The 15,056-nt window shown below is 36.7% G+C and overlaps 2 protein-coding genes across 8 annotated transcripts in view; one reads left to right on the top strand and one right to left on the bottom strand.

The window, feature by feature from the left end:
* The window catches only part of LOC110456100, a 34,556-nt gene extending 32,752 nt beyond the window's left edge, over positions 1 to 1,804 (top strand). For all 7 annotated transcript variants that reach the window (XM_021506655.1, XM_021506652.1, XM_021506656.1 and 4 more), the window contains one exon: positions 1,534 to 1,804. In XM_021506655.1, the coding sequence (XP_021362330.1) occupies positions 1,534 to 1,598 (65 nt within the window). In that variant the 3' untranslated portion in view covers positions 1,599 to 1,804. The remainder of the gene's footprint in view (positions 1 to 1,533) is intronic.
* A 1,020-nt stretch (positions 1,805 to 2,824) lies between these two features.
* LOC110456099 (zonadhesin-like) lies at positions 2,825 to 14,048 on the bottom strand (the record flags this gene model as incomplete). Its single annotated transcript, XM_021506650.1, has 9 exons — positions 2,825 to 3,183; positions 6,925 to 7,114; positions 7,249 to 7,454; positions 8,404 to 8,693; positions 9,448 to 9,758; positions 10,163 to 10,404; positions 11,171 to 11,275; positions 12,714 to 12,815; positions 13,947 to 14,048. Coding segments are annotated over 9 exons (1,835 nt in total), but the record flags the coding sequence as incomplete, so codon positions are not given.
* Positions 14,049 to 15,056: the final 1,008 nt, after the last annotated feature.

The raw sequence follows: 15,056 nt of genomic DNA, 5'->3' as shown, positions 1-15,056 counted from the left end.
AGACAGATTACCATTAGAATGTTAGTATAAAGACAGATTACCATATAGAATGTTAGTATAAAGACAGATTACCATTAGAATGTTAGTATAAAGACAGATTACCATATAGAATGTTAGTATAAAGACAGATTACCATTAGAATGTTAGTTTAAGACAGATTACCATTAGAATGTTAGTATAAAGACAGATTACCATTAGAATGTTAGTTTAAGACAGATTACCATATAGAACGTTTGTATAAAGACAGATGACCATATAGAATGTTAGTATGTAGACAGATTACCATATAGAACGTAAGTATGTAGACAGGTGACCATATATAATGTTAGTATGTAGACTGATTACCATATAGAACGTTAGTATGTAGACAGGTGACCATATATAATGTTAGCATGCAGACAGATTACCAAATAGAACGTTAGTATGTAGACAGATTACCATATAGAACGTTAGTATGTAGACTGACAACAATACAGATTGCTAGAATTTAGACCGACTACTATATAAAATGTTAGTATGTAGACAGACTACCATATGGAATGTTAGCATGTAAACAGATTACAATACAGAATGTTAGTATATAGACGGATTGAAATATATTATGTCAGTATGTTGACAACATACTTTAAACAACATTGTTATGTTGACCGACTACCTGTTGATACCAGTATGAAGACCGATTAGTATAACGAACGTATTAACATAGTTCTTCAACTAAATATTCAAACCAGCAGTCATCGTTTGATGTTTTCAAATGTTTATGTTTTATTAGTTGTTCCTAAAAGTTGACTTCGTAACCTGTCATTGCTGCTAGTATTTTCTTACATGTGTCCTTTTGCAAACATATACAAATTTATATAACTTTGTTAAATGTGTTAAAAATCTGTAACTGGTCAAGAAATAGATTTATCAGTCGAGGGCTAATATTCATAGACTGAGATAATTTTATCTCGCTCAGTAAAACGTAATTGATCTTTTCCTCAAACCTTGATATTCATTTATTTATATTTTAAGAGTATACTGTCAGGGGCCAGTTTAATACGGCGCTACGGAAGCTATGTTTAAACTTTTCTAGACAGGCAATGAAATCCATGTTGTTAAGAGAAGGAAAACATAATTCACGATTTAGATGATAAGTTATATACAAGAACCAAAAACACTACACGATGAAAAGACAAAAATACTTATTGTAAATTTGTTGATAAGCGCAGATCATTACAGCAATGTGGCAAATGAGACAAACATGTAGCACTGGGTATAAAATAGAATATCAATTTCTGAGGTGCGAGAATAACATTCATGGAAAGGCGTAAAACATCGCGTCATGCATGTGCAGGTAGTACATATTGTAGATATTAAAGTAGGAGATCTACGCTATCAAATACACTGCTATTCCCCCCAAAAATCTAAATATGCGTTTTAAAATGTTTGATTTTAACATTTTAAAGTTTCAGTACGTATCAATACTTTTGGCATTCTGGAAAATAAGAAATTCCTATAGATTTAACATGATCACTCGATTTCTGTTTATAGATGGAAAACAAGCAGAAGTGCTGGCCATTTATGTGGATGCTGAAAACCTGAATTTGGAATACTAGAGCAAAGAACGGATTTGTGCCCTCAATACCTAAAGGGTGATGACGCCAACAGCTTGGTGCCTAATTTCAAGAAAAATGATTTTAAATGTTGTGAGATTTTTCTAAGAAATAAAAATAGTCTCCTGGAACTTCATATACGACGATCACACAAAACGACGATCTTTTGCTTATTTACAATAAAATGATGTGTTGTACTTACATTTAAACAGTCAATAGTGTACCTTTATTTCAACGATCAACACTTGTTTTTACATTTCAATAATATGCAGTCGTTCCTACATTTTAGCTATCAACAGCTGTACCTATATTTAAACGACACACAGTTGTACCTATAGTTTAATGACCCACAGCTGTACCTATATTTAAACGACCCACAGCGGTTCCTATATATCCTTAGTTCGGATAGTTGGGATGGGGGCTTTGGAGATATTTGAAAGAGATAAGCATTACACAAGAAAATACAAAATCGGATTGCAGAAATTGATAAAACAAAGGCAAAATATGAACAAGAAAATGATATATAAGGAGACTCTTTGAAAAATATAAGCAAAATAGACCAGGTGTTCTGAAAGGTCGCCGACACGAGCCATGTGTAAAATAGACCAGGTGTTCTGAAAGGTCGCCGACACGAGCCATGTGTAAAATAGACCAGGTGTTCTGAAAGGTCGCCGACACGAGCCATGTGTAAAATAGACCAGGTGTTCTGAAAGGTCGCCGACACGAGCCATGTGTAAAATAGACCAGGTGTTCTGAAAGGTCGCCGACACGAGCCATGTGTAAAATAGACCAGGTGTTCTGAAAGGTCGCCGACACGAGCCATGTGTAAAATTCAAGTAATATGTCATGTTCTTACAGCGAGAACAATGGTGATGATTATCACACAAGAGAAACCATTGTGAGAGATCATGAAATTTGCCCTTAATCTTCATCAACCTGTATCGTTCTAATAACAAATAGAAACAAATATTCAGCCCCGATATCAATACAGTTGAACGAAAACAATTTAGCATTTAAAAAGTTTAAACTTACTGTTATGCAAATTCACCACATAGTTTTGATGCGTTTACTTTTAGAATTATTTAAAGGATTATAAATGTTGGCAATTTGTTTTATGTTCAAATTATTACATAACTACAAAGACTAGTTTTATATGGAAATGTCTTTGTTCTAAGTAAATTAATTCATTCTTATTGAAATAATTGAAGTAAAGCATACATTTCATGTTTTTTTTTTATTACTCTATTCACTGTTGCTGATATTGTTTTATGATAATTGGATTAAAAGCAATTAAATACAATTTAAGAAACGTCATGCCCAGGACAATCGCATACAGTTTCCTTGATAGTGAGAGTGGAAGTAAGGTGATCCAGCGAAAATGACGCACAATCCTTGTGCGTTTCGTTGCCTTCCCTTAGAGTCACGTGTCCAGGTTTCCCAACAAAATGGATATAAGACTGATTTTTCAATGTATAGACAAAGAAATTGCAACTATTATGGTATTTGGACTTGAATATACACCGGCCATTTAGCTTCACAGTCGCCACACAGTCTTCCGTGTGCTCGGTTACGTTACACGATGTCTCGGCTGAAAATTGAATATGAAATTATGATAAATGTATTTGTCAAGGTTCATAAAAAGTTCTGTTGTAAATATTTGTCGGGCATACAGCATTTTAAATGGAAAGCAAGCTCAGTGATAGCAGCGTTGTTTAACTATCAAATGAGATATGCAGTATACACATGAGTGTTTACCTAGTGAACAACGGTAGTATACGTCATACGATATAAAAACCCATACACATGAACGTTATTCGCGAACAGTATTCATATGCACATATATGCCAGACAAGAAAGGGTATACTAATTTATATATCGCTTTCATTGAGCATCACATAAAGGATGGTAATACATACGTATATATACCTCCCAAACAAGACAGGTACATATAAATGTGTCCTTCAGGAAACATTATTCCATTCCTGTATAAGTCTTCACACTGTACACACCTTCATATACTCAAGGACAACATCACTCACCTTTATATACCCTCCGACAAAGTTACCACATATCTAACTGTTCCCCTTAGACAACAGTTATACTCATCTATATCCATCCCGCAGAAAATATTACTCTATACTCCGCAAACAATATAAATACATATTCATATTCAACCCACAGACAACATCACTACACATATCTATATACCCCTCAGACGACACTATATACCCCTCAGACGACACTATATACACCTCAGACGACATCACTACACATATATATATCCCCTCAGACGACATCACTACACATATATATATCCCCTCAGACGACATCACTACACATATATATAGACCCTCAGACGACATCACTACACATATCTATATACCCTCAGACGACACTATATACACCTCAGACGACATCACTACACATATATATATCCCCTCAGACGACATCACTACACATATATATATCCCCTCAGACGACATCACTACACATATCTATATACCCTCAGACGACACTATATCCCCCTCAGACGACACTATATACACCTCAGACGACCTCACTTCATATATATATACCCTCAGACGACATCACTACCCATATCTATATACCCTCAGACGACACTATATACACCTCAGACGACATCACTACACATATATATATCCCCTCAGACGACATCACTACACATATATATATCCCCTCAGACGACATCACTACACATATATATAGACCCTCAGACGACATCACTACACATATCTATATACCCTCAGACGACACTATATACCCCTCAGACGACACTATATCCACCTCAGACGACATCACTTCATATATATATACCCTCAGACGACATCACTACCCATATCTATATACCCTCAGACGACACTATATACACCTCAGACGACATCACTACACATATATATATCCCCTCAGACGACATCACTACACATATCTATATACCCTCAGACGACATCACTACATATAGATATATACCTACATATCTATATATACCCTCAGACGACATCACTGCACATCTATATATACCCTCAGAGGACATCACTACATATCTATATATACCCTCAAATGACATCACTAAACATAAATATACATATACCTTCAGACGACATCAGCACTCATATATATACCTTCAGATAGCATCATTACACATCTATGTATACCCTAAGAAGACATCACTACACATTTCTACATACCCTCAGACGACATCACTGCACATCTAAATATAACCTAAGACGATATCACTACATATATATATATATATATGTATATACCCCCAAACGACATCATTAAACATCTATATATACCCTCAGACGACATCACAACACACATATGTATATACCCTAAGACGACATTATATATCCCTTAGACGACATCACTACACATATACATATGTATATATACCCTCATACGACACTATATATCCCTCAGAGGAATACACTGCACATAATATATATACCCTTAGACGGCATCACTACAGATCTCTATATAAATACCATCAGACAACATCACTACATATATATATATCTTCCTCACACAATATTAATACATATCTTTAGATACCCCTCAGACAGCATCACTACATATCTATATATATACCCTCAGACAACATCACTACACACATATATATACCCTCAAACAACATCACTACATATATATAAATATACCCTCAGACAGCATCACTACACACACATATATATATATACCCTCAGACAGCATCACTACATATATCTATATATACCCTCAGACAGCATCACTACATATCTATATATACCCTCAGACAGCATCACTACACACATATATATATATTCCCTCAGACAACATCACTACACATATATTATACCCTCAGACAGCATCACTACACATATATATATATCCCTCAGACAGGATCACTACACACATATATATACCCTCAGACAACATCACTACACATCTATATAAACCCTCAGACAGCATCACTACACACATATAAATATCCCTCAGGCAGGATCACTACACACACATATATATACCCTCAGACAACATCACTACATATATATATATAACTTCATATCTATATATACCCTTAGACAGCATCACTACACACACATATATATACCATCAGACAACATCACTACACACATATATATACCCTCAGACAGCATCACTACACATAATTATATATCCCTCAGACAACATCACTACACACAAATATATTCCCTCAGACAACATCACTACACATACATATATATATATATACCCTCAGACAGCATCACTATACACATATATATATATATATATACCCTCCATCAGCATCACTCCACACACATATATATATATACCCTCAGACAGCAACACTACACACATATATATATATATATATATATACCCTCAGACAACATCACTACACATCTATATATTCCCTCAAACAGCATCACTACACCCATATATATATATTCCCTCAGACAACATCACTACACATATATATATACCCTCAGACAGCATCACTACACACACATATATAAACCCTCAGAGAACATCACTACATGTATATATATACCCTCAAACAACATCACTACATAAATATATATAACTACATATCTATATATACCCTCAGACAGCATCACTACACACACATATATATACCCTCAGACGACATCACTACACACATATATATACCCTCAGACAGCATCACTACACATCTAAACATATTCATCACACACCATTAAAACATATCTTTATATACCTCTCAGGCAACATTACTTCACATCTACATATATACCTCAGACAACACCACTACACTAACATATATATAAACCCCCAGATAACATTTCTACACACCTATATATACCACCCGAAAATAACGGCCCAGTCCTGAATACAAGTAGTATATATTATGAGTTTCATATTGAAAAATATGATAACTTCCCTGACTATTAAAATCGGACAACAACATAATGCGTTGTAGATTTGCCATTCGGGAAGTAACACGAGGTCAAATTCACTGTCTATATTACACAATTCAAAACATTTTATGCTTACTCATGTAACCTGCCTAAATCCTACACGACTTAAAATAGCTATGTAACCGGCGGACAAGAACAAGGACCTCACAGAGGGAATGGTAATAACCACCAAACAAAATGTGTACAGTCGCCTTAAAATAGTTCCGTCTTCAGATTTGTACACAAAAATAATAAGACTTATTTGGATAAGTATTCAATAACTGAATAAAGCATCTTTTGTAAAAATAACTGTTTAGCAAAAATAATTTTAACTGAATTAATTTCAGGGCAAATGCACCGAAATATATCTGTAAAGAAATAAAGCAGTTTCTTACGTGTGCATGTGTATCCGTCGCCAATGAAGCCAGGTTCACAAGCACAATTGTAAAATCCATCAACTACTTTACATGTGGCCCATTCATTGCAACCTTCATCTGAGGCGATGATCTCAAATCTGGCCGTTCTCTTACTCTTGACACATTTCTCCACCGCAGTGCAGTCACTAGTCCGGCGGATGGAGCCAAGCTATTAGGAACATAAGTACATATGTAAGTACAGTGTTGCATGCATTAAACAAAATATCTAAACAAAACACGTTCACGGCTACATTTGATTAAAACTGTTTTCAATTGTGACCATCCCCGTAAATGAAGACATACCTTGTAGTATCTCCCTTTGTCTTCACATCCACAGTCTGCTTTACGGACACACGTGTTTCCACTTTCGAAAAAGCCTCCCTTACACATACAGCCGTCGACCTTTGGTCGCGTGCAGTCCCTTACTGCTCTCTTGTTAGCACACGAGTTAGCACATCCCCGGCTCATCGCTCGGTACACTGATTGTTTCGGACAATTCAAGCCCACCTCTGCAATAAAAACATGACACGTTAATAATCCCAATATCATTATAATCAGGAGTAATAGGATGTACAGGCCAAAAGCATTGTGACACGTTACATACAACATAACTTTAAACGATTTTAACGTGACAAGTTATTAGATTATAGATTATTTCGTATATCAGCAGTTCGAACATTAATGATAAAGTGTCAAAGATTCCACGTTTTATTTTCTCCAGTATAAATATGCAATTCAGGTCACCTTTCATTCACAACATATGTAAATACTAGGGCGCAATGGAACATCTTCTAATGTCAAGTTTACTTATTTTGAAAACATTCACTTACATGATTATAGAAAAGGTTAAATCGACAAAACTAATAAACAAGATAAACAGCTAAAACGCTCAAAATATTAAATTGATGTATTCTTTCGTCAATTGATGTGTTTTTATTGGATTAACCTGCATTTTGTCTATTTAAACCAACTCCGTATAGTCTACAGTATTGGTTGGTCCTCTTAACACTGTAAGCCTGATAGCCTGTAGACTTCGCATAGTGTGTATGACTCAGCAAACTATGCTTAGTTGTGACGCATAGAAGATTGTATGTTATGATTAGTCTTTGTTTCTAGGACTAATACGAGTGACCCTATTACCCTCGTGTACCAAAGACTTGGGGAGAGATGATAGAGGATTGTATGTTATGATTAGTCTCTATACGTAATTAATGCTAATTATTATTGTGCAATTTACCACTACCTTGTGCGTCTTTTCAGACCGTGTTCATTGCTGAATATAAACACCTTTTAAAGTAAACGGAACAGAGTCCTATTTAGTGTACACTAAGACACAGAGCGCTACATTAAGCTTTTATTGTATTTATATTACACAAATTAAACCTACAATGGAACGCAAGGGAATGCATGAGAGGTAATCTACTGACTTGTATTTTTGATAGGTTATACTACACTCACTACACGCCCGCGACCTCCATCTGGCCAATGTGTTCATCTTGCTACATCTTGCTGCGTACCCCTCCAATACGGTACATAGAACTTGCTCTCTGACTTTTCTGTTTCCGAAAATATCACAATAATCCTGAACACACACGTTATACATGTCTTTCGCTAGTAACGGGTCTGCCTTGATGCACTTCAGAAACTTCGAGCGTTTAACATCAGGACGGAGTTGACCACATTTACCCGGTCTACCTACGATCTTTTTGGGGCCAACTTTACATTGTTTTGGTGTAGCAACCGTGCATCTGAAAGTTAAAAAGAAAGTAATGAGCAAACATTTGGTTGGGTAGTATCTTGATAGTTTCCAAAGTTGTATTTACGCAATAAGTACACAAATATTAAATTGAATACACTTGTGGTTCATCTCAACTTATCACTAATTCATGCGACTATTTATCTTTGTATCAAACAAATGAAGCCAACCGTATGGTACGTTTGTTACAAAACATCAAATAGCCCCTTTCTACTCTATCGACATATAACACGTACTGATTTAGTATGAACGTGGCTGCACTAAGTGGTTGTTATGAAAATACCAGTCAGTTAATGAATGCCCACATTACATATTGTAGTTTATTGACAAATCATTAAAGAGAGCGAAGTAATTAAGAGGTATTTAATTGAGCTTGCTTGAGAAATGACATGTTAATCGTTATGTCAAAGAGGAACATCGCTTTTATATAATTTAGCACACATTCACCATCCTGTAGACAGGGATGATTGTTTTGTATGCTGGTTTGGTTTGGTTCAGTATTGTGTAACGTCCTATCAACAGCTATGGTAATTTAAGGACGGCTTCTCCTGTGTGCAAGATACAAGCGTGTAGTGTATGCATGTTTGTTTTGGGAGGCTGCGTTATGTTCGTGTTTGTGCAATCAGAAAGTATGATACATAAACAGTGGGGTTTGAAGTATCATCAAGGTACGCGTGATATAACACGCAATATCTACTTGTATGATCTTCATTGACGTTGCAATCACTTTCTGAAAATGTACTTACACTCTAGGCTTCCCGTCCAGCAAAGCGGGTGTAACGTAACTGTTCCCGATCTCAGTGTCCCTATCGGCAGACTGTGACACATCCTGGCGCTCTCGGGTACGGTAGTCGTCCTGTTGTCCGTTACAGTCACCACACAGGCCACTGAGTCCGGGGCTGTACGTGGACGGTGTCTCTACTAGCACCGTAGCCTTGCCACTCCACTGAATACTGACGTAGCTGTCAGTCTCCACCAGTGTATATACTCCACTGCGATATATCCTTAAAGCTCCCGTCTTACTCGTGAACGGTAAATCCGTGTGCAATTCGTCCACCTGCATAATATAATAGTATCATAAGTGATGGTGATGATGATGATGAGGAGGAGGAGGAGGAGGAGGTATCAATCCCCCTGTGATAAATTTAGTATGATCGTTAGTGTTAAACGTACTTGCCATGACTTTCTATTTCAACGACGCTATCGTATTCTTGTTTGTCCAAACAGGCCACTAACCGACGGTTGTTCATTAATCTTCTTATGTGGGTATTGCAATAAGATAACAACCCTCGGGGCTAGATCATAAATGTCGAACACTCAACTATGGCTTTCAGTAGCTAACACCGAGAGTTCGAATTTCTTTGTCATACCTCAAATGTTAGAAATCATATACAATAGTATCTCCAAGTTTTTTTAACCTGTAGAATAACGCAAGTCTGTAATTAATGACAGACTACTCACCAAAATTTCGTTGCCTTTAAGTAACACGGTCTGGTCGTATATTTCAAATAAAACGGACTTGATCATAACAGGCTCCCCCTTGAGTCCCACTTCATTGTGGACAATGATCCTATAGTTGTTTGACGGATCCTCGGAATTGGTATGGTCAGACAGCAAATAGCTGCAGTTTCCAGGATGGTATATCATAGAGCCATCAAATGTCCTGTAGTGTATATGTCCAGACGCGGAACAGGTACACGGCTCTGAAACAGCAAAAAATAAGTCAGAAAATATTAACTATAGATAAATCTAAAGAGACATGTACGCCGATCATTCAGTTGTATCTTTAACATTGATTGATTGTTTTATCAAGCAAGTTATTAAAATAAAGATACCGTAGCTCGTTAGCTACATGGCCAGGTAAATAAAAAACCCATATATCAACAGACTCCATTTCTGTTACACTGTACAATACATAACACGAGTGTTGCAACGCACTGATATATAACAACAAACTGTACATATTACGTGCTATGGGTCGTATACCACACTGCAGAAACAGTATAAGGCTCTTTTATGCTAATGGATTAGGATAAGGGAAGTCCACCAAAGGGTTTTCAAATTGGCAAACCCTTAGAGTTACCGAGAGTTGTGCGACAATTTAAAATCCGAAGGATGGAATTTCCGTATCCAACATCTCTTACATTCCTCGGAATGAAAAGAGTATTTTTCTGTCCTTCCAATCACCAAAATGAGCTAAAAAGTCACAAAAAGGCGTCGGAATTTTCCCATCACAACATCAGAATGGTCCTGATTTAGTGATAGTGACGTCACGTCATTGTTGTTCCATTGTGACGCCAAGCCGGAGAAATTTGGTGAAAGATAACTTAAGATTAAAATTTCTTAAATCCATTCCCACCCTGGACATTTCTGTCATACACACAAAGGAGTGAGAAAAAACCCCGAAATGTATTACATAATCGACCAAAGTTGTGTGCGTAATTTTACTATAGTAATAAGATTACATACTGTGACACTTTAAACCGTTCCCAATGTAACCTTTATCACACACACACTTGTTGCGTTTGCAGGTGGCATGTTCGTCGCATTTCTTCTTTTGTCGCCCACAAAGTCCTGAAACACAAACATTGATTTTTTTAATGTCATCTTTGATTGTTGTTCCTTGACATATTATGACTGGGGTACAGAACATCTTATCTGCTGACAGCGCGTTTTTAAATTTGACAAGATATCATTTATCCTGGCAGTCACTTGATGATAAGCATTTATTTCAGTGTTAAGATTTGGACCTCTCTTGATGTGTTTTATGGGTTTACATCAACACTTTGAAAATTGTCCCTCCCGAATGGTATACGGACATGGTGACGACTGTCAGAGTTTAATAGTAAACTTGACCCCACATAACTTTCTTCCCATTTCTGGTTATTGTGAAAAATGTTTGGCATCGTTGTCAAGATTGAACAAAAGGCTTTTACAATCAACTAAATCTATACAAAATATGTTGTCATGAAACCCTGACCCCGTCCCATTTGAACCCAATTCTAACCCTGATTTAATCCCATCCTGATACCGTCCTCATCCTGACACACACCAAGAGTAACCATTTCACACCCTAACTAGATGAACTTTCATCCTGTTCTTATCCTCAACGACCCTATTTCCGTTCTAACCTTAGCATAGAGCGAACCTATGCCCGTCTTACCCTGACCAACAACGACCCTTATTCCGCCTAACCCTCACCGACAATATTCCCGTTCTAACCCTGGCCTAGAGCGAACCTATTCCCGGCTTACCATGAACCATACCGACGTTTATCCAGTCAAACCCTGAACCAGACAGACATTAATCCTGTCGAACCCTGAATAAGACCGACGTTTATCCTGTCGGACCCTGAACCAGACCGACGTTTATCCCGTCCAACCCTGAACCAGACCGACGTTTATCCCGTCAAATCCTGAACCAGACAGTCGTTTATATCTGTCCTTCCCTGAACCAGACAGTCGTTTATTTCTGTCCATCCCTGAACCAGACCGACGTTTATCCCGTCAAATCCTGAACCAGACCGATATTCATTTCTGTCCATCCCTGAACCAGACCGACGTTTATTTCTGTCCATCCCTGAACCAGACCGACGTTTATCCCGTCAAACCCTGAACCAGACCGATATTCATTTCTGTCCATCCCTGAACCAGACCGACGTGTATTTCCGTCCAACTCTGACCTGTTTTATCAATGACCAAGATCTGAGCGTGTCATGGATCATATTACTATTTACTATTTGAACAACGAAAACTTCTTCTAAAGATGTTACAGTATGTTTTAAGCAGTAAAAAATATGCAAAAAAAATATACTGATAACGACATTGAGGTTTTTTCTGTCATCTAGATATTCAAATTAGTTTATGTACCCTACTTTATTATTATTCTAACATGCATACTGCTTATGTTGCATTCGTTCGAATCAGGTTTCTGTTGCATAATTAGGCATGTCTAGAACAATGCTTAAACTCTAGTTGTCATCAAGTTTTATTTGAAAAGGCTTCATATTCACTTTTGCACTCCGACGTTGCATCTCCGTAGAAGCCACGATTACACTTGCATTTGTTTTGCCTACACATGGAGAATTTCACGCACTCGTATCCTCCACAGGTATCTGAAATATATATGTTTACATGCAAAAAATCTGACAATATACATACAATATTTAAACCACATGCAAATACTTGGTCAACAGTAGTAATAGTGTAAGCACAACACAAAGTTCACCAAATATATTTAAAGTGTAAGGACATTACAAATGTTTGGTCAACATTAGTTATTGTGTAAACCAATCACACAAGAACTCGGTCAACAGTAGTTATAATATAAACACATCACACAGATACTTGGTCAACAGTAGTTATATTATACACACATCACACAGATAATTGGTCAACAGTAGTTATAGTGTACACACAACACACAGATACTTGGTCAACAGGAGTTATAGTATACACACATCACACAGATACTTGGTCAACAGTAGTTATAGTGTACACACATCACACAGATACTTGGTAAACAGTAGTTATAGTGTACACACATCACACAGATACTTGGTCAACAGTAGTTATAGTATATAGTATAAACACATCACACAGATACTTGGTCACCAGGAGTTATAGTGTACACACATCACACAGATACTTGGTCAACAGCAGTTATTGAGCAAACACAACACACCGTTCCCTGTACCACTAGTTATGAAAATCGCTACATTTGTAAGGTGAAACATTTTCGTGATGAGATGATTGTCACTTTTCTTGAATTCAAGCTATCAACTAAAACCGATTCCTTATAAAGTTACGATCAAATTCCTAATGTAGTCCCTTCAAATGCAAATTTAAGCATTCGAGATAAATTCTTCATGCCATTGCTTTTGAAATAAATTACTTTACAGATTAAATGAAACACACAGAGTGTTGGCAGTTAGTAGTTAAACTGGATGAACACTAAACACAGAAAGGTAACTACCTGTGGTTAAAGTATAAACGCTATACATGGCGTGTGTATCTTAGTTAAAGTATTAACACAATACAGAGTGGTGTGTCCTCTTAAAATATACACTTCATACAGAAAATTGTCCACTAGTCGATATACCCCTACCCCCCCCCCCCTCCCACACACACACACACACACACATACTTTTGGCTATATCCGTTTTGTCAAATATCTCAAATACAATTCAAACCATTTAAAACGTGACTTAAACTATATTATTTGTTTTTTTCTCACTTGAACTCACCTGAACATTTTATATGACCTATACCATAAAATCCGTCTTTACAAACACATCTATTTCGGACACACTTAGCGTTGTCAGTACATTCCTTATTGCCACAAATAACTGAAAAGGAAAACAGTTTATAAATAAATTCAACAAATTAATCATTACCATTTCTGGTTTTATCTCTTAGTAACAGTTATTATAGTATCTCTGCTATGCCCCTTTCTCCACATTAAACCTTGGTATACCATATTCGAACTCACGTGTCATAACAGTACAAATGAACCTTGTTATACCCCTTTCACAGTTTTATACCTCTATCTCAGAATTACACCTTGTAATACCCCTTTCCTGTGTTATAGTTGTATCTCAGAAGTACACCTTGATATACCCCTTCAACAGTGTTATACCTCTATCAGCGATGGCCGACAAGAGCCTGACAAAAAGATATGGATTTTCATATCTTTCTGTACCACGGAACACTTTTACATGGTACACAAATATTTGAATTTTCATATCTTTTTGTCAGGCTCTTATCGACCATCGTATGTATCTCAGAATTACATCTTGTTATACCCCTTTCACAGTGTTATACTTGTATCTAACAATTAAACCTTGCTATATCCCTTCAACTGTGTTATACTTGTATCTCAGAATTACACCTTGTTATACCCCTATCACAGTGTTATACTTGTATCTAACAATTACACCTTGTTATACCCCTTCAACAGTGTTATACTTGTATCTTACAGTTACACGTTGTTATACCCCTTCAACAGTGTAATACCTGTATCTAACAGTTACACCTTGCTATACCCCTTCAACAGTGTTATACTTGTATCTAACAGTTACACCTTGCTATACCCCTTCAACAGTGTTATACTTGTATCTTACAGTTACACCTTGTTATACCCCTTCAACAGTGTAATACTTGTATCTCACAATTACACCCTGCTATACCCCTATCACAGTGTTATACCTGTATCTAACAATTACACCTTGCTATACCCCTGTCACAGTGTTATACTTGTATCTAACAATTACACCTTGCTATCCCCCTTCAACAGTGTTATACTTGTATCTTACAGTTACACGTTGTTATACCCCTTCAACAGTGTAATACCTGTA

The sequence above is a fragment of the Mizuhopecten yessoensis genome, unplaced genomic scaffold (assembly GCF_002113885.1).
Source record: "Mizuhopecten yessoensis strain PY_sf001 unplaced genomic scaffold, ASM211388v2 scaffold8517, whole genome shotgun sequence".
Classification (NCBI taxonomy): Eukaryota; Metazoa; Mollusca; class Bivalvia; order Pectinida; family Pectinidae; genus Mizuhopecten; species Mizuhopecten yessoensis.
This window is presented reverse-complemented; position numbering and strand designations above follow the sequence as displayed.